General features: G+C 40.4%; 1 protein-coding gene across 1 annotated transcript; it reads right to left on the reverse strand.

The window, feature by feature from the left end:
• Positions 1-6990: 6990 nt before the first annotated feature.
• On the reverse strand, positions 6991-24706 carry pms1 (PMS1 homolog 1, mismatch repair system component). The gene is given in 14 exon segments (XM_038719557.1): positions 6991-7364; positions 7451-7611; positions 10814-10944; positions 11080-11547; positions 13092-13792; positions 13795-13929; positions 14070-14216; positions 14361-14483; positions 16892-17008; positions 21033-21196; positions 21682-21784; positions 22045-22227; positions 22647-22790; positions 24554-24706. Coding segments are annotated over 13 exon segments (2766 nt in total). The 5' UTR covers positions 22779-22790; positions 24554-24706; the 3' UTR covers positions 6991-7163.
• Positions 24707-24857: the final 151 nt, after the last annotated feature.

Raw genomic sequence — 24857 nt, forward strand, 5'->3', positions numbered from 1 at the left:
GGGAGTTGCCATGACGTTTTAAACATAATATGTGGCACTTTATAATTTTAATTAAATAAGAATCCCTTTTCATCCAAATTGATGTTTTTCTTCCACCTTGCTTATTGGATCATTACATTATAGACAGTTCAGAGATCTATTATATCCAGACTTGTAGTTAAAGAAACAACCATTTAGACTATCCCCTGATTACCCTGATGTGTGGGCAGGAGATGTAAATTTGGTAGTCGTTTGATAAAAATACTTTTATGTGTCTTGACTTTTATATGAAAAAAAATCATCATTTAGTTCTTGTTTTACGTAAGATCAAGTAGTACAATCTGTAACTGAAATTGTGTTCCAAATGAGGGCATGTCTTATTCCATGTAAAAGACATTCATCAGGGTAATAGTACAGTGTTCAATGTCCATCTGACCACTGGACCTTTGGAAACCATTTTATCTTAAGAGCACAAGACGTTCAAGATGCACATTGTAATCACTTAAACAACCAGCAGAGGATGATCACCCCAGGCCAGATTGACAGGCTGTTTGTGAAAATCCCTCTTGGGTCTACGGAAAGCAATGAAAAGCAATAAAATCAGCCAGTCTGGGACACGATAAGGGCCAGATGGCCAGCTGCTGAATGCTACCTGTCTTCACTTCCCAAGTGATTTATCCTTTCCGTCTGCACTCCGCTTGCTTTTTCACTTAGGGATGAGGAATCACTATTCCTACCCCAAAACTGACAGTCACCTCTGGGAAGCTATCATATGATTAATGACTTTGTAAAGCTACTGCAACTTTGGAGACAGGAGACAATTTGGGGTTCACTCCATATATGTTTACAGAATTCTTCAATGTCAGTGTTTGTTTGCGAGGAGGGGTTAGGTGACGAGCAAAAAATGTGGCACCTAGCCATCCGAGGTCCAAGGCAGTGAAGCATTGTCTCTCTGGGGACGGAGGGTTGACAGTGATGAAGAATGGATGTTCCTCCAAGGAGACCGAGGGAGGGCAGATTATGGAAACCTCCTGTCTCCCGATGATATGCCTATGCTCTTAACACAGACGGATGTAGAGTAGTATCAGGTATGTGTCAAGAGGCCTGGATAAATTTTGACATCTCAGAAATAACATTTATGGTACATTTTTACAGATTACTGCGCACAATTAATTTTACAAGAAGCTCAGTTGAGTGACATTCATGCAGCACGCAGGACTTGCCAGAATTAGGCCTAGGTGGATAAATCCAAGAGACTGTCGGAACACAGGCTTGAAATTTATTTATATGGAAAGAAATCCAACTTTTTAAAAAATGTTTCAGTATGTTTATGACATATTTATTTGAAAAATCACCAGTGTTAATGTGTAGGTTTGATAAAATGGAGCTCAGATCCCTCCAAGTAGCATGTCTTGTAATATAACTTCAAAACTTGCTGTGGGAATTGTTGACAAGTGATTAAAAATTAAAAAAGAGTAGACTTGATGGCCCCATTGTGGACGCCCTTGACCCATGAAATTGAACGTGGTGTGGCTGTAAATTCTCCAGCAGTTGAGAACCTGTGGCTTTTTAACACCCATCACATTAGTGTATGCCTGAAGCCCATAAAAAGAACTAAGTGGCTCTTCTGTGGTTGGCAGAAAAGTGCACAGTCACAGCAAGGCACCACTACCAATTACCAGCAGAAAAAAAACTTAGATGCAGCAAGGATTTTATAGTTGGTCCCATATGGACCACGGTATGGTTAACGGGTTTAGGAAACTTGATTAAGTCCTTCTGTGAAGTTCGGTGTTGATGGTTTTGATGTTGGGGTTTGGTGACAGATTCAAAGACCTTTGTTTGGGTCTGATTCAAAGATTCTTTTATGACTGTTTTATTTCAGAGAAAAATAATATATTTTAAAGCTCTGTTAGCCAATGTTTTTAATTGACATTAATTCAAACATCTACAACTAAAGTGACGAACGAACAGACAACAATCACTCACTCTGTAAGCCTATGCAGCTGTTTAGATTATTTTTACTTATTGTTTCTTTGTGGCCTCACACTTCTACTGCGTAGTTCATTCTCACTGCTGTTACCAGGAGGAGTCTGACATTTTTTTTAGCAAAAAGCTCTGATAAGCACACTGTACCTGCAGTATTACGTTCTTGGAATACACCCCAATGATTGTTCACCATAAATTATGTTGATTTTAAACACAAAACTGAAAAGTTCATTATTAAAAAAAAATGTATTTAAATAAGTAGTAGAACAAAAATTCTACAAAATTCCTGGTTCAAAACAATGCTTTGAACCAGTTTGTTTCAACATATCCTGTTATCAGTTTTAATACCGCCCCAGTGTTGTATAGATGACATTAACAAGGGTTTGAAGAAGGCGTCTTTGTTAAAAACACACAGGTGCACAATGGCTATGATTCAGCAAAAGAAAGCAGAACAGAAGGCTATTTGTGTAGTAATTATCAAATGTCAAGTCTCAATAAAAGTATTTTAGTACTGTAAAGTAGTATTTTAAAATGAATTAGGTCATCATTATGCAAGGTGTTCAGTCTGTCCTCAGCTACTTGATCTGTGCCGTGTTCCTAGTTGGCCTGTCAATAAAAAATAATTATGTTCAAACAAAATCAATCATGTCATTAGTGAGAATTAATCTGAACACAACCTAATCTAAAATCTGTTGTAGAATTGACATTGGTCCGTTCATTCACAATGCCTCCAATGCTTCATTTAATTGACAGGCAAACAGTAGTGTAAGACAGCTGCATCTTGCAAAGGCAGGAAACAGCCATGTTTTTCTGTTTATGGTGTGGATTCTAAAATGCTTCCTCATATTACTTCTTTGACATTTGTCAAGATGATCCACTCAGCACAGCTTGCTAGTTTTCTCCATTTTGTGTTAGGAAAGAGAACAATAGCCTCATTTACTGATATAGCAACTGGGCAGACCAGTCTTTTGTGCTCATACATCAATTTTGAATTCAAACTGATTATTAAAGATAGAATATTTAATTGATTTTGGTACCATAGTTTGAATTGCAAATGAAAAGTGCAATCCTTGTTCCCACTACTGATGCAACTAGCTAGATGAGTAAAACACAAAAAAGATGAGGGAATTTGAGAGTTTCTTCAATGTAGATGATATAAGACGCATATGGTACGTGTTGTATCTAGCACCCAACAGAGTTAGTGACTAGGTGGTGACGACCAAAACAGAAGGTGAATATTGAACTTACATTCATCAAATGAATGCTTAATGTTGCAAATAAATCAGACATAATAACTTTTTACGTTGATAATAAAAAACACTGCACTCCCACACAGGTGTTTTCAGTTACTGTGGATGATTAGACTCTAGTCCAGTTGAAGCTGGGTGGAGCTATGCCTGGGTGGTTACTTTACAAAAACCCAAGGTTTTGAGGTGAGGTATGAAACAGTCTGAATGCCTATACAGCATTTCTGTGCAAGGTTTTTTTAAAATAGGGAATATTTTCTGTGGGCAAAAGCGAAATGTTTACTCATCTTTCCTTTCCATGTCAAGTTATTTGAGAGGGTGGAATATATCCAACAGCCCTTCGGTATACGGGTGCATCTAAAAAGAAATAGAATATTGTGAGAAAGCGCATTGTTAGCACCAGAACCAGACTGAGAGATTAAAGGCTCAGGAAACCTCTGCAGGTGTTTTTAGTAAATGAGCTGATGAGTCTTCTCAGGTTAACATTTCTGTGAATTTTCTTCTATAAATTCTTTATTCTAAAAGTTTTCCATGAGCTATAAGCCATAATCATAAAGATTAAAACAAAAAAAAAAGCTTGAAAGTAATACGATTTCTTTAGATGGATATTAGTGTTAGCCATGGTAGCAACATGACTATAGATGACAATATCAGTCGGATGGCTGGTCCAACACTGACTTTTCCTGTAGCTGCACCAGCAGGTTGACATTTGTGGTTTACAGTGAAATGTGAAATGGGTGATTCACAGTGTGAATAAACAAAGCTGTGTGGGCTCGTCTTGGGTTTGCACTTGGTTTTAAGTGCAAGTCAAAGTATTATCTTAGTACTTCTGTTAGTCCAGTCCATCACTTAGTTAACATTCCCACTGGCTTTAGCAATCTTCTCCACACTGTGGTACTCCAAAAACTTCTCCATACAACAAACATAAGCATAATAAAATCAAGGCTAGCAGCTGAAGGCAAGCAAGTTTATAAAGGAATTATTTTAATTTGTGATATCACTGTTGAAAATCGCTAGGATTCATTTTAAATGGGCTCTTCTCAAGCATTAGACAGAGGTAGCTCTAGCACTGAGATACAGAGGTAAGTTTAAGACACTGGGATGTGCTTGATACGGGGTAGCTCCACTGTCAGTGCTGACTGACCACGTCTGAAAGCTAAAGTTTTATAGCTGTTCCAAATGGCCAGGGAATTAAATTCGCACTGGAAAGCTGCCAAATACAGGCTAAATGTTGGCTGGGGCAGTCAACAATTGCAGGTCACCTGCCATTATAGCAGATAGTAGTTGATAGTTCAGACAGTGTGACAGTTGAAGCATGCCTTTAGTCTCTTCTTGGGCATTTCCGGCAATATGAAAAAGCTCAATTTTAAAGGATGGCTAGGTTAGTGATTATTATTATTTCAAACCATGCCCTGGAGATGTAATGTTTTTAAACTGGTGATGTTCTTTTCTCATTTGATTACTGCACTGAAAAGTGTGACATTATAAAAGTATGTATGTATTCATGCATTCCCAAAGGGATGTAAAAATCCTTCTCTCCATCTAGTTTCACATTTCTAAACAGAAACAGGTGCTGTCTTGTACTCTACGTGACTACTCCTCATGACAGTTCCAAAAATAGAGTGGGAAAAGGGTTAAATATAGTTCATGTCATTTTATTTTGGATATGATGACTCTGTTAAAGAGCACTGTTACTTCTGGGCTGTGAGAGTGGTGTACAGTTGCTCAAGCTACAACCTGAGAAGCAGTAGCTCTGCACATTAGGGCAGTAATAGGAGAGCAGTTAAATATCTAGATGACGCTGTATGTGGAATGATGATTTTGCATGCATTCCAAAGCTGTTCCTTTTCTCCATTCTTCACGCTGAGTGAATCATCATCAAATACCTCAATTTGGTTATAGAATATGTCAAAAAGAGTGAAACAGGTGGTTTAAAAGACAGCTGGCAAAATTAACTGTTGCTGACCTTTTAAATAGTGCGGTCACATGGCCAAAAGATGATCATCAGTTAATCCTCCCCAATTGCTGCCGAAGGCAGCATGTACAGAGTAGATTGTGCTGTCGCACGCATTTCTGAACACAAGCAACTGAGGCGCACATATCCAACGGGGAGAAGTTTCGAACAACAGTCTAGGCGGGAGTGAGGGGCAAAAAGCTGAGGGAAGAAGGGTTAAAGGAGGGACAGGGGTCCTCACTGGCATTTATCCCGTTCCCAGAGGCACTTTGCAGAGTGTTGGCCCTGCAGCAGTGCTGAAGCCATCTGTGGGCTCTTTCAGCAGAGGCCACGTAAAACAAGACGTGTGCTGTGGTTTGACCTTTCACAGTCCTAACTATAATATTATCATAAGATGAGCGATCAGATTGCACTTTTCCCTGAGGTGGTATTCAGAGTCCATATGTAAAGGCGCTGAGAAAACCTGAAAACCTCATGTGGCTATATGTATTCCTGTTCAAGTGATGAAATAATGTAATGACAAAATTTCTCCTATTAAATCCACTGTTAAGGTACCACCACTTATCATTACGTCAGGCATGCTGAAAATGAGAAAGAAATTATATGAATGATAAAATAAATCATGTACTTCTAGACTTTAACTTCTGCCAGTCACAAAATCTATTTAAATTTATTTCCCCATTGGAAACCTCAAGCAACACTGAACACCAGAATGATGGCGTAACAGACTAATGTCTTTAGGAAGTGGCACCACTACAAGTTAGCGCAGTGTCAAGGATTTGCTAAACTTTGTGGTTGAAATTACAGTGCAAATCTCCGAAGCATTTAATGCAGCCAGGGATAATATACAACTATCTGTCAATACTAAAGGCAGAGCAGCTGACCCTAATTGAGTGAAAAGACTTATGGGTAGAAGCTGGCACAGTGCACATCTCTGGCTTTGAGCTTGCCAATACCCTTTCCAGTGGTGCCACAATGAGGCTTAGGGGTAGTAAGATGCTCTGGCTTTTGGACAGAAATCAAGTCAGGGAGTCAAATGTCACTCTGCGGTTCGAAGACTGCTGTTGTTAATCCAAGAAAATGCAAACTATGCAAGAAATCATCCTACAAAACCAAAACATGAATATATAATTCATACAGTTGCAAAGAGCAAATCTGCATGTGAATCAGACCGGTGTCACTGACAGGAGAAGTTCTACTAACTTTATTTAACTTAGTTTTAATTATGTGTCTTTACTTAGTTTGGCCAGCCATCCCTAGTAATGCACATTTCTCACTTATGTCGCAATTTTGTTATTAAGTGACTGCACTGAGGTTGAAATTGTCACAAAGTATCTGAACACTGGATTTACTGTAGTTGCACCATCAAACTTACGCATGACCAAAGCATTATTTTTTGCAAAAGACATCTGTCAAAACTGAAATCCCTACTATTCCTAGAGCTAAGTAAGTTTTACCAGAAGTCAAAGGTTTGGCCCTTTCACCACCATCACACTGTACATTCATACTGAGTAAACAATTAAACTAAAGGCTTGTCCTCAACTACTGGCCACTATTATAACTATGCATTAAGTGAGTCGCTCAAACAGCCACACGACAGAAGGTGCTGAGAAAACACTACCTGTGTACTTTCGTCATCAAGCCTTTCTGAGCTAACCACTTTCTTTTAACGCTCTGTTGACGTCATGACACATTCTGAACTCTGAATATTCGGTGATCACAGTACTAGTTTAGGCTTCAACGATTCTGCATTGAATTAAATGTTATGTAATATGATAAATACATTACATGTTTGTTATTTACAAAAAACTCACAACACACAAATGTGGAAAAATACATTTATTTTTAGTTTGTAACACAGCTGAACAACATTTGAGCAGACAGGAACAAATCAGGAAGCTTACATTGAGAATAATCAGCAGCATTAAAAGCCAGTCTTGAAGCAGCTGTCCCATAGATATTGCAGTGCTGTGATTTTTCATTAAGGTGTGTACTTCTTACAGCTCTAAAGGCCTCAGCAGAGCTTTAGCATCCTGGTCTGTAGAAGGGATGTCAGATAGGTGTTGGAGAAATGGTCGTCCATGGATGCAGGTCCGGGTGCTCTCACCAAGCTGCTGTTCCATCCGTAGAAGGGTTTCCTCCACATCTTCCCTGGATAAATTTGTAGGCAACTGACGGGCAAGTCGTACTGCTTCACCCTGTGAGGCAAAGATTACAATTGAGATATTTAATAAAACTAAAAACAGTAATGCCAGTCTTAATCTCAATTCATAGCAGCTCTCACTTGTAGGTAGTTTGTGACTTTAAGTGGCCGGCACTCGTGCACGCTCCTGGCTTTCCTGTGAACAACTGCAGTCAGGATCTCCCTGAGGTCCTCCACACAGAGGAAAGGCACGCAGTCTGCCATTGCTGTCACTTCCAGATGTCTCTCGGCTGACGTGAGGCCTGGCCAAAACAAGCAGAAAACAAGGATTAATATACTCCAGACCCTACTACTATCTCCAGGAAAGAATAATAAATAAATATTGTGGTTTACGACCGGACTGATGACCAAGTCAAATAAGCGAAGGGCCAAATGGAGTGTTAAATGACTAATAGAAGCCCCAGCAGACTGGAAGGAAGCTGTCTTGTAGGGTGGAAGAATGATGGCTTCTCATTTCATGAGGAAATACTGCAAATCATGCACAATTTATATTTCTGATATATGACTTTGGATGCAAAATGAACTCAGAAAGGTATGAAAAACGTGGAGAAGCGGAGTTAGTTATACTATTCTTAAATATTTCTGTGCTAGTTGTGTTGCCTCTGTAAGACTGCATAGTTCAGTATATATGTATACAATGTATGTAGAGAGCAAAAACTGACAGTTATACGTTTCCTTGTTGTAATAACAGCATACTGAACTCCAGACATTTCCTGTTCTTATAATTTTAAAATGACAGTTTCTGCACAATCACATCTTACACAAGTTGTGAAAAATAAACAGCAGCACACATTTTAAACTATCCTAACAAACGCATAAGATATTCAGCTGTGATTGTGCAATGAAGCCATCTTACACATGCCGCCAACTTCAGTCTCATGCACACCCACGGAGGCTGGCAGTGCCAAATGAAAATTCCTTGAATTTCTTAAAGGGCAACCATTCTCATCACCTGCACACTAGGGTACAAACCTACTGTGAGACCACTCTGTCGGGCAGAGAGCCAATGTCAACTGAGGTGAACCATTCCAGCAACAAAAACAACCAAACACTTACCGGACACTGTATACCCTCGGCAAGCGAACAGAAAAAGATAGATGGCAAAAACACACAGTATCTCACAAGAGTGAGTATTACCCTCAATTTTTGATTATATCTTGTCATGTGACATACTGAAGAAATGACACTTTGCTACAAAGTAGTGAGTGTGCAGCATGTATAACAGTGTAAATCTGCTGTCCCCTCAAAATAACACAGACAGCCATTAATGTCTAATGTCTGGCAACAAAAGTGAGTACACCCCTAAGTGAAAATGTCCAAATTGGCCCAAAATGTCAATATTTTGTGTGGCCACTTTAGTTTCCTGCACTGCTTTAACCCTCTTGGGCATGGAGTTCAGCAGAGCTTCACAGGAGACCTCTTCCACTCCTCCATGACGACATCACGGAGCTGGTGGATGTTAGAGACCTGTGCTCCTCCACCTTCCGTTTGAGGACGTCCCACAGATGCTCAATAGGGTTTAGGTCTGGAGACATGCTCGGCCAGTCCATCACCTTCACCCTCAGCTTCTTTAGCGAGGCAGCGGTCGTCTTGGAGGTGTGTTTGGGACCGTTATGTTGGGAATACTGCCCTGCGGCCCAGTCTCTGAAGGGAGGGGATCCAGCTCTGCTTCAGTATGTCACAGTACATGTTGGCATTGATGGTTCCCTCAATGAACTGTAGCTCCCCAGTGCCGGCAGCACTCATACAGCCCCAGACCAGGACAATCCAACCGCCATGCTTGACTGCAGGCAGGACACACTTGTCTTTGTGCTCCTCACCAGTTGCTGCCACACACGCTTGATACCATCTGAACCAAATAAGTTTATCTTGGTCTCATCAGACCACAGGACATGGTTCCAGTAATCCATTACCATAGTCTGCTTGTCCTCAGCAAACTGTTTGCGGGCTTCCTTGTGCATCATCTTTAGAAGAGGCTTCCTTCTGGGACGACAGCCATGCAGACCAGGCTGATGCAGTGTGCAGCGTATGGTCTGAGCACTGACAGGCTGACCCCCCCACCCCTTCAACCTGCAGCAATGCTGGCAGCACTCAGAGGTCTATTTCCGTCTGTTCTGAGTGGAACCTGTCCTGTTGAACCGCTGTACGGTCTTGGCCACCGTGCTGCAGCTCAGTTTCAGGGTCTTGGCAATCTTCTTATAGCCTCGGCCATCTTTATGTAGAGCAACAATTCTTTTTTCAGATCCTCAGAGTTCTGTGCCATGAGGTGCCATGCTGAACTTCCAGTGGCCAGTATGAGGGAGTGTGAGAGTGAGAACACCAAATTTAACACACCTGCTCCCCATTCTCACCTGAGACCTTATCACACTAACGAGTCACATGACATCAGGGAGGGAAAATGGGTAATTGGGCCCAATTTGGACATTTTCACTTATGGATGTACTCTCTTTTGTTACCAGCGGTTTAGACATTAATGACTGTGTGATGTGTTATTTTGAGGGGACAGCAAATTTACACTGTTATACAAGCTGTACACTCACTACTTTACATTGTAGCAAAGTGTCATTTCTTCAGTGCTGTCACATGAAAAGATTAACAAATATTTAAAAATATGTGAGAGGTGTACTCACTTTTGTGAGATACTGTACCTATATCAATATTAGAACCACGAGTTTGATCTCCTTAAAAAAAGAGCTTAGTAAAGATACAACAAAGACAATTGTTTTTTTATTATTATTTGCATATCTTATACTAGACGCACTACACTAACTGGTTGTTTGAACTTACCACATCATAGGGTTATATGATTCATTTCTTAGTGTGTTAATGTTGGAATATGTGATGGATGATATCATGTGTATGTGAAGATAACTAGTCAATGTACATATACTTTATGATTAGATTGTCATAATGTGTCAAAGATATTATTTAACTCCATTATAAAAAAGGTTTTGATTACAAAAAACATACTATGTAGTTTGCTCCTTCATCTCGGTTTTCTCACGATTTAAACCTTCACTAATTCGTCATTCACTGTTTTTGATTATGGACAAATTTGTTGAACAGGAAAATTTTGTCTTATCCACAACTAATCCAATACACCGAAAATAATTGCCTGTAATCCAGTTACTCAGGACTAAACATTTGACATTTCTAAGTGACTGGTGAACTATGACATTAATGATGGCAAAGGGCTCCAACGTTTGTTAAATAAAACTAGACAATCCATGAGACCTTTAAACAGCGTGACTCTAAAAATAAGAAAGGCTCGTTTTCTGATTGATTTGGTTTGTTGTAGACTTTTCTGTTGTACTATGGGGCCTTTGTTTAGGGACTGTCATCAGGTTCAGAAGGACATTCCACATGATTGGCAAATTAATCTTCTACCATATTGGACTGCCTCATACAACAGCATTGCAGTCCAAAATTCTATTTAGCATGTACCTGGAGTGAGTTGGATTTTAAACCCATTAGCTACAAGCCTGGGGTCAGAGAAAAAGGCTCCTCCGTTTAGCTCAGGACTTTGCTTCTCCATGTTGCACAAAGCCTCAGTATATTCAGCTCCCCCCAGACTTCTATAAAAGAGAAACAAACATACCCCTTAATAGAAACCAAGGATTAAGATTTATTTGTCTCAAACAAATTGGATGTGTGCAGAGGAAAACTGTCAGGACTGGCATTTTGCTGGTGAGAAGTGAGCGATACGTTACCCATCTGTTAACTGTATAGGGTTCTGCAGACTCACTGCTGGAAGTATATTATTCTCTAGAAGTCTCTTAAACAGCAAGGCTTCCTCCACTCGAAATGGGTTTAACAACATGAGCCTCTGACCACATAAAATGACCCAGGCACTCTGAGAGGCCAGCCGGTTTACAAGACGGAGGCCCCGTGGTACTGCACTTCTCTGGGATGAAAGGCGCTGAAGCTGCAGCCGAAGGGCAGCCACGCTGCAGGGGAGGGGCTGCGAGGGCTTAGGCGCAGGCTTCCTCATCTTCTTTTCGGGGTGTGCAGAGAAGAGCTCGTCCAGCAGCTGCTGGTTGGACTGAGGGGCCTTGCGTTTCTGATTCTGTGCATGGCCCCTTGGGGTGCTCACGCTCGTCTCTGTAGGGCCTTCAGCAGAGGCCAACTTCGTCCTTTGGTCATGGTGTTCCAGGTGTTTTTTTGCCTTCTCCTCATACCTGCAGAGTTCAGCCAAGTATTTTAGAGTTACAACACCATTCACAACTGTCTTTGTTATTAAATCTATTCCAAGTTGCCATCCCAGCAAGCACTGATTTGGTGAGACGTAGAACAAAAACATACCCCAGTATCTAGGTTTAAACTAGGTTAAATCAAAGGGGCATTACACAGACAAAGTTCAGTTTCAGTTTTTTGTCTTTAGCAAAACAGTTGCCAACTTGTGTTTCCATAGATCTTCATATGTTAAGCATTAGGGCTTACACTTCAACACCCCATTATTCAAATAACCTGTTTCGTGAACTTGTGTAAGTGTAATTCCTAGAAGAGGAGTGCCACTTAACAGTGGCGGTGAAGGGAGCCAAGTCCTTGCCACATCTTATTTCATGTTTAAACGGCAGTACAGCGAGGCAGGATTCTAAACAGATGTCTTTTTCCATACACTCTTCCATACCTTACATAAGGCCCCAAGTACTGCTGATACACATTTTCCAACTTTGCAATTACTTTAAATGGTATGCAGTAATCTAACATAATTGGGTTGACGCGCCTTTAGCACACTATAATGGTATTATTCCATGATGCTACTAGCGGAGTACCTCAGTGGAAGAGACCAATAGGTATCACAGTATGTGCTTTCTTTTGCTGGCATGTCCGTATGCCTGGACCATTTTAGAAGTTACTAATGACTGTGTGTGAAGATTAACCTCTCTATTTGATAATTGCTTTTGATACAATCAATTGATCTCTGACCTGTTAATAGCACCATTTTATAAATATTTTGTGTGTTTAGATCTCAGACTTGAGTCTGAAGCAAATGAGAATGACACACTATTCTACCACAAATGGACATTGTTCACATGTTTTCTTATTGGTTTGTATTCTTGTTTGTTTTTCAAATAACTCCCTCCCCGTCTTACCATCAATAATGTAAATCCTGAGACTCTGAGGGAACAAGGTTGAAACACAAACACTCAAAACCCCCATCTGTTCTGAGCCAAATCTGTTCTTGACTAGCCAACTATGTGTCACTCCTCACACCAATTGTGAAGTAAGTGGTATGTGAGATTTTGACATTTGGACAAAGAGCCTTATGTAAACCTGGAAACAGGACATTTAAATAATGTTGGGGTTTGTAATTGAAATCAGCCAATGTCATATACTGTATATAAAGAGAAGTTTCAGTTCATATCATTGAATGTTCATGATCAACGCCTATGTTTGGGGACCACTGTAGGTCTAGGAAACAAAGAGTGGGTTGAAGTTGATAAATGCTTAATAAAACCAGCAGCAAATGTGAGACCTGTGAATTCTCTGGATCGATGACATACTTTGGAAATTTCACCATTAGTGATACCTGTTGTACTGCGGAAAATGTCATTAGACACAGTTGTCTGGAAATTACAAACACAGCTCAGATTGACAAAATTTCCAGACCAGGATTTTAACATGCAAATGACAGGTCAGACTTTCCCCGCTCTCTCTGCCTTGCAAATAACAACACATGGAAACAACTGCTTGGAAAGGTGAAAGTCTGGAAACTCACTTCTTACGGTCGTCCTCCCTCAGATTTTTCCACCTCTCATTAATGGCGACGCTGATATCCTGCAGGCTGGCTGCGGGTTTCTCCCTGAGGACCTCTGCTCTGGCCTCCTTCTCGAACAGGGCGGCAGGAGAGAGCGGTGCCCTCATGGCGCGGTTGCTGATCAGGTCGTAGGCCGTCAGAGCAGCCCGCTTCTCTGTTATGGCGTTGAACATCTTCTTGTTTGAGCTGCTCTGACTCTTGATTTCATCAGAGCCAGAGTGGCTGTTCTTTGAGGGTTGATGGATTTTGACGGGCTGCAGGGGCTCTCGTGATACGGGGTCAGTTAAAGCCGTCCCGCGGCTCCAGTCCTCAGCTGATAACTGGTCTTTGCATGTCTCTGACCGTGACACAGCATTGTCCTCAGGTCTCTCAGGGGACTTGCCTGCTGAAGCTGTTTCTGCTGTCTGAGAGCAGCTCTGAGCTGTTTCATCGTCACACAGAGAAAAGTTAGACTCAAGCCCGGCTGGGATCTTGTTGACAATCCAGTCCTCTGCTACAGAGGACGAAGAGCTGCTGTTTGAGGTCTGGCGGCCCAATAATGCATCAGTGCTTATTGCTGTAGAGGGAGCTGTGTCACTGTGTTTAGGAGCATCGTTGAGGAAGCTACCATTGTGGTTTGAGAGAATGCCATCCCTCTCTACACTCTGTTCATTGTCGGCCGTGAAGCATCAGTCTGCAAAGGACTAGACGGTGAGGGAGGTGTCTCGTGGCCGAGCTGCTTCTCAGCTGGGGGGTCACCACTGGGCCGATAGCCATAGAGCGAAACTAGAAATGCATCTACGGCGGTCAGCACAGCCTCCTACATTTCAGATGGATCACAGATCAAAATGGTATGGAAAAAACTGACTGATGGCACACAAAATTTATTTCCAATCACATCAGAGTTTAAATACACAACATATTTAACGGAGTTTGCCTAAGATTGAATTTCATAGTTACCTTGTCATGAAGAAGCACCTGGGTCTTGTCCGGTGTCAGGTTTACGTCGACTGAGGAGGGTGAAACTGTAATTTTAAGCATGAGGGTGGGATAGCGGTTTCGGGCTGGGTCATCCGAATACTGAGCAGCGTAGTGTTGACGCAACAACTGATGATCAGTCACACAATCCAACCAGGATAAAGTTTGCAGGTAAACATAAAATAAAAGAATGGTATAAGATCCAAGTGTTAAAGTATAAAAAAAACATTGTGTATAAACTCTGTTGTACTGAGTTATCTAAAATGACTCTACCTTCATTATATCTTTTTGGTGGACAGGCCGGTTGTTGACAAATATGAATGTTTTGTCAGGGTTAGATGAACTTGTAGAAGAGTAATCCGCCCCAGGCTTTGGAAAAAAGCCGTCTAAAATGATCTGAATTTAAAAAAATAAAAAAAGGGTAATATTAGTAAACAAACACAAGATAAACACAAAGTAGGTGTCACACATATAACTGGCAAACAAAATACATTAAGGAAAATATCACACTAATGGTTGTAATGAAGGAATTTAGCAGGGAACATTTTCAATTTGACATGCTCAGCAGCTGGCTGGTGCAGGGGGCTAACAGTGTACCTACTAGTGTTGAAACCTGGCTATTACATAAACTTTACCATCAACACATTTTCAATTAGGATGGCACGGCTGATCCATTCCAGCACAGCTGGGAATGAAGCCATTAATTCTGGTTGTGCACAAGTAAGCAGGCACTCCGCTTGGCACATATACTGCCAGAGCATAATGAGGAGTAAACACTGCATTTCCTGAGAGGATTACTCCACTCATCTCATCAACTCCTTCACGTTTTTGATGTCTTAATATCAAACTTAATTTCTAAATAAATTTCAACAATCAAGAAAGACAGCAGTGAGACGCCTGAGTTTGTAGGTTCCTCTAAAGTGTCTCAGCGTGCAGGCTCTACTATGAACATGCCCAACCAGCAGGTTTTCTATTAAAATTTGCATCATGCATGATGACCTTTCCTCCAGACACACGCCAGAGGCAGTTCTCATGAGCTAAAATTGATGACTCCACATAAAACTGAACAATTGCACTTAAAATTCCCTTATGAATGTAGGCTTGTAAGAAATTATGGAAAGCTATTAATGTTCTACAGATTGCAAGCAGAATAGCTATGCTTTTTCCCCCCACATGGCCTAGGGCTCATTATTAGCAGCAACGCACGCCAATGAACTTAATAAATGAACTGCTGTTTCAGGTCGGGGCACATATGCTTCCCTCTATTTCTGCTCATTAGGGTCACTTTATGAGAGCACAAATGGCACCTCTGGCCCCAAAGGGCCAAGGCTCTGTGTAGTCATGCTGCCAAAAACGAGTGTCACATTTTGTTCTGCAGAGGAATAGCTCACACAACTCTCCCGGAGTGAGGCTCCAGTGAAATTGTCAACCTGGCTCCCTTGATCACTAAGCTTTGGTCTTGGGGACAAACAGGAGAAACGTTCTCTTTCATTGCTACAGGGAGTAAGAGGAAAAGGTGAAAGGTTGTTCTCATAACTGGGCACCAAAGTGCAGCAGCAAAATAACAACAACAAAGAGGAAAATGAGAGAGAAAGGGGGTGAAAAGGGCTGCTCCATATCTGTCAGACTAGATTAGTTGGGAGCCTGGCAGCAGGTACGAGCCGCATGACACCTACCGTGACCAAGCAGAAAGTTACTGCTCGACAGTAATTCAATTACGATCAGCACAGCAAAGCTTAGCTAACAAAAAGCACTCACTCTTTATCAAGAAAGAACTCAAGAGAAAAGGGCAAGGGAATAGTTGGCCAGGCACCAACTGACCACATTTGCTGGCTTCAGACCAGGCGTTCATGATGAGGTTATTAGCTCACGGTCAAGTATAATGTGCACGCTCTCATTTGCTCTGTAAAAAGTATCCATCTTCACTAGGCATTTTATGGAGTATTGACAGTTAAAATTACACCTTTCTAAAACAAGCAAAACAAATAAGATACTGTAAGACTCAGTCATCATCGTTTATTTCCAGTGCAAATCAGCTTATTTAAAACATGTTTCCGAGTTCTTTCCTTATTTTTTTTAGCAGCAGTGTCACACAATGTCAAAGACACTGACTTCAGGGAAACAAGTTAAACTTATATTATTCCAACAACGTCAACCAATAGTTGATTTGTTTTGACTGAAAATCAGACTAAATGACATGTCAATGTCATTTTAGGATGATGTGCTTTTTTTAGGGGGCAAGTTAGTGTGCGTCCTATGAACTGCCATAATGGCTCAACAATGAAGAGCAAAGGGGCATGGGAGTCACAGCATGAGAGCAAAGAGTGCAAGATGTGTGCACGAGGTGGGAGGGTTAGCATGCGGCGCCGTGCCAGCTCAGCCGTGCTATGTGCCCATGACGCTCGCCCATCAGAGTGCAATGCACTCTGCGCAGTCTCTTCACATTCACGGCATAATTTGTTACTTTGTCCAGCTGAGCACCGGTCCATGTGAAACAATAAAAATGAAAGTTGACTGTGAAACTAGAAACCTATAAACGTGAGCCCTACACACTGTGATATGGCACAACCTAGCTGAAATCACTGCTTTATGTTAAGGTTAACTATTTCAAACTGACTTATCTAAAATAGGATTTTATTTTATTTTTTTTTTTACATACATGCATTTCTGCCAGCATTGTTAGTGCTGAAAAAAAAAAACATTAGATAACTACAACCAACAAACTCTTCTCTAAACCTGCAAGTCATGATTATACAGAACTGCTCCATTTCTCCTTCACCTCTGCATTTTTCCCCTTAACTAACCTCTGGTTGCTCTTGGTGATGGTGGCAAGGGAGCAGGTTGGCAACGGTACTGGGCCCCAGCGTAGCAAGGAGTGCACTTCTGTGATCGGCCACCTTGGCCTTCTGCCAAATCACCACCTGCAACAATATGACACCAGTCAACTTCCAAGAGTCCACATCAGGCAAGTCATACTGCATAAACACCTGTCAAGATAGTAACTGGGCCACGTGAACATATCTGGAGTTCATGCATTTTGTTTCTGTCAAGAGATGGACAAAAACTGTAGTTTAATAAGCAGCTGTATCAATTTATGTGAAGATTTAGAATAAAAAAAAAAAAGTAGAAAGAAGAGTAGCTGTTGCCAAAATAAACATTAACACGTATTTAAAATCAACATTAAAAAATAAACCATGCCATAATTGCAAAACAACAAGGACTGTTATTAAGGCAATATTTCAACTTCAAGCCCAAGATGCTACACGGGACAACTACTATTGATATATGCCTGTGAAAATAGCTGAGTTGACAAAATGCATTATTAAAAAAGGGACTGAGGCCCCAAAAACTTTTAAAGTTTATACTATGACATAAACTAGAAATTATGGGACATTTAAAGGGTATTTAGTAACTCATATGTCATGATTATTTTCCTAATAATTAATTCATCTCCTTTTAGGATTATGTCAGATCAAAAAATATTTTAGTTACATAATATGTTGCCACCCATGAGTGAGCTTGTAGTTTGTGTCCACGAGTGAATTTATCTCCCGGGTGTTGATTTCTGAAAGCATGCACCCTGTTCCAGGGCATGTCTCAGCTATTAAATATGCAATTTGGCACATGTAAACGGATCACTCCTGTAAACAGTTCTTGAAGGAGCTGTGAAACATGACACAAGCCGAATAGCAGAGTTGGAGGTAAAGGATAGGGGCTACTGAGTGCTGATTGTACGAAATGGGTTCACTACCCTCCTCCCCTGACAATCTCAAAACTGATTTCTATGAAAGATATATGGTGACCGTGTGGCCCCTCCGAGACCCACACCGCCTATACACTTGTGTGTACACACCGTCTGCAGCCTGAAACCGAATCTGGGGTTAAGTCCGCAGCTGTGTGCAGCAACTTACTCAGGCGTCATAATCAACCAAATCAGAGTTCACAGTCAGCCATATTTGTGTTTGGAGCACCTGACAGTTGCACTTAGCTGTGGTGGGAAAGGGCATAAGGGATGGAAATGTCTAATTGCTAAACAATTCCACTGCTGATTAATCTAATGTTATGTAATGCAACAACTCAAAATAACAGGCTTTTATATTGTGCACACCAAAAGTATGCGACAACCCAGGGGACAGGTGATAAAAAGTAACCGGACACAACTGGTCTAAGAACATGCTAAAATTAAGACTATTTTTTTGGCTATCCATACCTCAACCTCACCCAACAATCAAGTAGTTATTTGATTATTTCCACTTGCTAATGGACATTAACAAATACCCCTCAAGAGCAACACTTTCTTTACCAATTGACTTTCTTTGTCTGGGTCAAGGTGTGGAGGTGACCTGTTAAGGGCTCTGACTATTAACTTTTAATAGAAAATGAATTTGGAATCCACTGTTCCCTGAAGAGCTGCAAGCTATGCACGCTCAAACCCTAATGCTCGCTGTACCATGATGATTTGTTCATAGTATGTGTTTTTTCTCTAAATACTGCTCTGTGTATTTTTTGCCAGTTGTTCATAACATATTGTTTAGTTGTGCTTTTGCACAGTATTATTTCAGTAGCACTGAGCACAGACAGCTGTACAAATAATTTCCTCCTCTTTAAAGAGCACTTGTCGTGCTTAATTGCATTAAAGCACTATGTCAGTACACAGGTTAAATACCAACTACCCCTTTCATACATGTCATTATCCTGGCGTTTAACACACTTCATCCCCAGGTGTCAAAATACAAGTGCAATACATGTTCCGATTATGGGTTGTCATTATCTGGTTCTCGCACCTCGGTTTTATCTCGTCATTAATCCAATATGTTTGGGGTTTGGAATATGGGTCGAACAAAACAAGCTCTTTGTAGATGGGATCGATTTCCCGACTTGGTATAAACTGAACAATGGAGTCCCAGGTTCGATTCCTACTGCGACATCCACCATTGTGTCCCTGAGCAAGACACTTAACCCCTAGTTGGTCCAGAGGTGTGCGACCTCTGACATAAGAAACATATTGCAAGTTGCTTTGGATAAAAGCAATAGCTAAATGTCTAATTATTATTACGAAAATAATTTGCAGATGCAGCCATAATAAATATATGTAAAATTATAAATGTGTACGGTTGTATGTTTTGAGGGTATCAATATTCTCAACATTCAGCGTGACTCCTGGTTTTAAAGCTGAAAACATTCAAATGTTTTTGGAATTAGCTGAACGGTCTGATGAAAGTCTGCTCCATGCAAATTGCATACGTAACAATTAGTTATTTAGAAGCGTTCTTCTTGCATCCAAAAACAACTCAAATAGACGAATGTGATGATTTTGGGCTAATTCTTTCTTAATCATATGCACAGTAATTAAGAGTCCTCCAACTTCCAATTGCTCCTTTATAGCGACAGAAACATTCTGTTGTATGCGTGTGAGTTTTAAAAAAGCCAGTACAGGCTCACTAGCCTCCCTCTGTCAGGTCAGTCAGTTTGGCCTTGCTGGCTTGATAAAAGGTTTAGTTTGTGTGTTTCTGAGGTGCTTCTAAAAGCCAAATTAATATTTTCCATCACACGTAACGATTTCATAACTCACTGACTTGCTTTAGCACTGACAACAAAACAACAGGAGGCTGAAGACAATTTCTGTCTTTAAGAAGGTGTTTGATTAATAATTTACCTGACAAACCCTTGAATATTCTTTTGTAACTTTCTCTTTTAGGGCTGTTACACATTTGACAGAAATCTTTAGAGAGGCACAAACAACACCGTCAAGGAAGCCGAGCACACTTAAAAAACTGTAAGATTAGCACAAAATACATTATACACTTTTGCAATATTTCACATTATCAAGTGAGTGAAATTTAGACTGGGAAGTTGGGTGGACTGTCTGGGCCTTCTAGGCCTATGCGTCCTTGCATTTTATTATTGCCAATATCCCTCAATGTGTTAATCTGCTGGAAGCAATTATTTAAAAAAAAGCCTTATAAATATCATGTGTCATTATTAGTAGTAGTCCCAGATGTAGAAGTAGTCAAAGCTGTTGTATCACCATTTTGAGTAAATATGAATGAACCTTCTTCCTTTAAGATCTTAACAAAGTTCTTTGTGTATGCACTAATCTTACATAGTATATAATCTTACAAGTGTTCTCAGTGCTTTTACACATGTCAATGTCGTTAAAGGTTGCCATCCATATAACACTATACTCCAAACACTGAAGGCAATTTGGAGGCAGTGATGTTGGGACAGTCATTTAAAGACTAATGAGGACACCTAGTGGTTGCTGTGTGTGGAGGACTACATAATGTATAAAAACTGGGATTTAAATCCCATTAAAACCTCAATGTGTTCTTTTCCTCCCATTTGTTCAGTAAACTTGAAAGTTAAAATATTCCTGCATAAAGAACACAGATAGACTCATGTTGTATCAGCTTGAATTATGTCATATTACAATGGATTCCAAGGCCACAGCAGAGAAGAGGCACTGCGGCATCCACAGAAACTTCACACAGCTCTCATGAAGCATAATCCACATCTCTGCGGTCCAGTCCTGGCCGCCGTAAATTCCAAACAATCAAAAACACAGCTACCAGCAAAGGTCTTGGAAGGACAATAGCACGATCACGTATAATCATAAGACTGCAGGATTTGTAGACTACAAACTTTTAACAGTCACCTTTCAAGCCCTCAGGAGATTAGTGTTTGATACTCCATAGATTTTTGGTTGCAACACTTTAAGAGAAAGGCTTTTTGATTGCTTGTTGACTGGCTGGTGGAAAAATAAAATAGCTTTTATAATCATTTTAACTTTGCCTAAATCTAATAATTGACTAGTTTAAGAATAAAAAATAATATACACTATACATATATTGTTATACTGGCTTAATCTTCAGATTAGCCACCAGTGAAAGTAGAATTATTTTTCTTTACCAAGTTAAATCTGAAAAGGCAGCAGGAGTTACTGACCCTATTGTGAACGAGTGTGAGCCTCAGGTCTGGTTTTATAATGGCGTAGGCCATCAGCAGGTCCTGCACTTTCTTCAGTTCCTCCTTGCACTTCTTGGTAGAGGAATAGTACTGCCGTCTCACTGGGAGATTCTTGAAAAGCTTCAGTACACTCACTGTTGTACCTGTAAAACACAAACATCAGAGGGTTGCAACAGCTTTGGCCATACAACTTACTTTTCCTGCTACAAGGCTGCATCATTACATTTTATAAAATCCCTTTAAGACCTGTACATCAACAAATCAATTGGTCCGTTTCTGGCCAAATGACCAATTATTTTGCCTTTTGCAAAGCATCAAATGCCTTTCTACTTTATTCCCAAGATCTTAATAAACCGTGTAATTCAATCATGGAATAAAAAAGTAACTTCATAATCGTAGTACAGGAGATAATGTGACTGCTGGTGGAGCCAAACGTCAAGCAAACTAGTATCTAAGTCTGTCGGTGACATGGCAATGCACTTTCTGTTCAGCAGCTAAAAAAATTAAAACTGCTCTCACTTTGTCTCGATGTGTGACAACAGCTTCAAAGTTCCACTCTAACATTTCATCATGAAAGCAGTCCTTGATTTTGTTGCTCACTATGAGACTGATTCAGTTGGTGCCTTGCCTTGACCCAAGTGAGACGGCTTCTGAGAAACAATCTCCCCTGTGAAGTTAAGGGTGTACTGGGTGCTGATGTCATCCTCCTCTGTCTTTGTGATGACAGCCACCTGAAGGGAAAATGCAGAATAATCCATCACATTGCCAGCCAGTTTATATGCTGCAAGAAACCAGGTTGTATATTTCAATCCTAATATAAACTGAAAAATCAAAGAGGTATGTTATCTGTAAAATATTGTATGCAAAGTAAAAGTTTTGTTAGTTCAGTGCATGTATATAACTTATACAGTAGATCAAAATGTATAACCCTTCTGGTAATTCTGTCTCATTTGCTTATTTTCCTTTTGATCTGACCTTCAACACTTCTCACCTCTGCCACGGCGCAGATGGAGCCCAGCGCTTCTCCTCGAAAGCCGTACGTCTCCAGTCGCTCCAGGTCCTCGTGGCTGCAGATCTTTGAAGTGAAATGTCTCACGGCCATCACAGGAGTATCTGCAGCTTTGATTCCATGGCCATTATCACGCACTTCTATACGGTCCAAACCGTAGTTTTCCTGCAAGGTGAAATTCAATACAGACATTGAAATCGATTCATGAATGTGAATTGGAACAATTTAAATAGCAATTAAAGCACACTTTTACCTGCAGGAACATATCGTTTTCCTTCATTAACATATTTAAAGCACAGCAATGATTAATTTACATAATGCTTTATTTGGATATTTTACTAACTGTATTATCCAATACTACAATATTAAACAACCCTGAGATGAACTTGTTACACTCAGTTTCAAATCCTGAGATGCAAATCCATGACTAAAGCCTACTAATGTTATCCAGATTACTTTTAGCTCTGTGAGACCAATCCTCCTACAGACAATTTCACTTATCATTTACTAATCAAGCATATTTTCAAAATCAATAAATAAATACAGTCCTCTTTCTTCCAAAGTCTATCATTTAGACACTTTACCAGTTTAACATCAATGCTTGAAGACCCAGCATCCAGAGCATTCTCCATCAATTCTTTCACAACGTTCACCATAGAGGTGATGACCTGGGAGCTGGACAGCAGCCGCACAGTATCTGGAGGCAGCTGCTTCATGATTCAAGGTAACTGTTGAAGAAAGGTCTGGGGTTAGCTTGGGAGTGTGAGTCACAACAACAACATTACATGGTGGTGGAGCAGTGGCCTGTACTACGAAGCGGGTCAACTGGCTTATCCAGGTAACTTCAGGCGTAACTTTGTGATGTCGGGTGTAAATTCCTGGTTAACCCGTACTACGAAAGGTGGATAGGTGTTACCCGAGGTCTGTTGCCATGGCAATTTACGCTGCATCTCCAAACTGCTCCGAGAAGGTTTTGTTCGTGGTTAACTCGAGGTTATCCTGCACACGGACTACACACCACATCTGTACTTAGTGTTGATGATGAGAAGTAGGATATTAATCCACACCACTTCATAAAATATGTTTAGATTTCATCCTGACTTGTTCCACTGCGGTTGCAATGAAGTTCTGAACACAAAAGCATCACGTTCAGACAGCGAGCCCTGCAGCCTCAGGGATTTTGGAGAGGAATCTTAATTAATTATTAACGGGATAGTTTCTTAGATGTAGCTCATCTGTAGTCTATAATTGAATTCTCCTAAGTGTCTTCACATATTTAGATTGACTATTTCATGTGTCCAAAAATAGTGGGCCAGGTGGGGGTTAATAAACGATTAAAAAAAAAAAAACATAGATGAAAGTGTGAAACTTACAAGAAGAAAAATCGGAAATTCCCTGAAATTAATGTAATAAAAAAAATCGAAAATCATTCTGGTGTTTTCTTCTGAATACACCGAATCCAAGGCAAAGTCTCTAAGGTGCATGATAGTGATTTTGAGCTAAACTCAGTATTTCCTCACTGCTATATCCGATTGCAAAGTTTAATATAACTTTCCAGTGCATGCATAATAGGCTACACTGCAGACGTGTGTGAGAGGTTGCAGCCTTGCAAAGTGAAGTTTCTCTCATAAATGTGTGACTATAATGTCAGAGAATATTCAAGCTTTTTACTTGTAGATTAATCTGGGAAATTAATTTCTGTCTCAGATTATTAACCCTCTCCGCTGGCTCCTTTTTTTCTATTACAATCGACCTTATGTACAGTTCTACCTTTACATCTTAATCGCATTACACATAAAAGAAGAGCCCATAAACTGTGTTAGATTTGGCCGTAAACGTGTCTTTAAACTCCTCAAATCCTGACCATAGATCCTGTCACAATCAACGTGCCAGCATCTTATCCAGCTTCGTAGCACCGTTTAACACCAGTGTAGGCAGTCAGTTTGTCAACCCTGAGTTTGCCTGATAACCCCGAGTTAACTCTGAGTAAGTTGAACTCGTACAGGCCAAAAATCTTGAAAATTGATGAAGAATTCAGGGAGATATATGTCTTCGCTCACAGCAAAATACATCTCCATTAACCAGACTTTCAATGTAACAGACATGATAGGAAGCCATATTTAAACACATCCATGTCTGCTACTAAGTGGTACACACACACATTGTTAGGAAAAAGCAAATTAACACTGTTGTTATTGTTAATATTTTGAGATGTGTCCAAAAGTGTCTCAGAGCCCAATTTCCATAAGGTGCTACCCAACACCAAAGAAATGCTAAAGCAGTTCCACCTGACTCTCCTGGCAGGGAATGGAAAAACAGACATGGGCATCAGTAAGCTGCACAACAAATAAACTGGCAGTTAAAGGCGTTTTACAGTAACGTTAACGTTAGCTTGACTTGACTAATGTTAGCTAAATGTTATCTGCTCTGCAAATTGAGCTGCTTAAACTCGTTAGCTTACGATTATAACGCAGATGTAGAGTAAACTTACGTGGCGATCCTACAAACTCATAGTAAACTGGATATTAACGTTATTAAATTGTTGAAAAGGTTGTTGAATACAAGAGTCCCTTTGATTGCAGCCCACGCTGAATCTTCCATAAACAACAGACACGAGTCACACGCCGGAAACGACCAGATTCCCGCCCCCTTCTTTACACGTTGATTGGTAAGAAGAGACACGAGGGCGGGCTCAGAAAAATAGACGTGAGAAAATTGTACCCTGAGTTCAGACTAACGGGTACACCTTTTTGTCAGGCTACTTAGAATCTCTGCTTTCTGTAGATTTGCGATAC

This window comes from Micropterus salmoides, unplaced genomic scaffold (assembly GCF_014851395.1).
Source record: "Micropterus salmoides isolate LMB-PRFRI ecotype aquatic unplaced genomic scaffold, ASM1485139v1 Ms_hic_scaffold_15, whole genome shotgun sequence".
Lineage (NCBI taxonomy): Eukaryota > Metazoa > Chordata > Actinopteri > Centrarchiformes > Centrarchidae > Micropterus > Micropterus salmoides.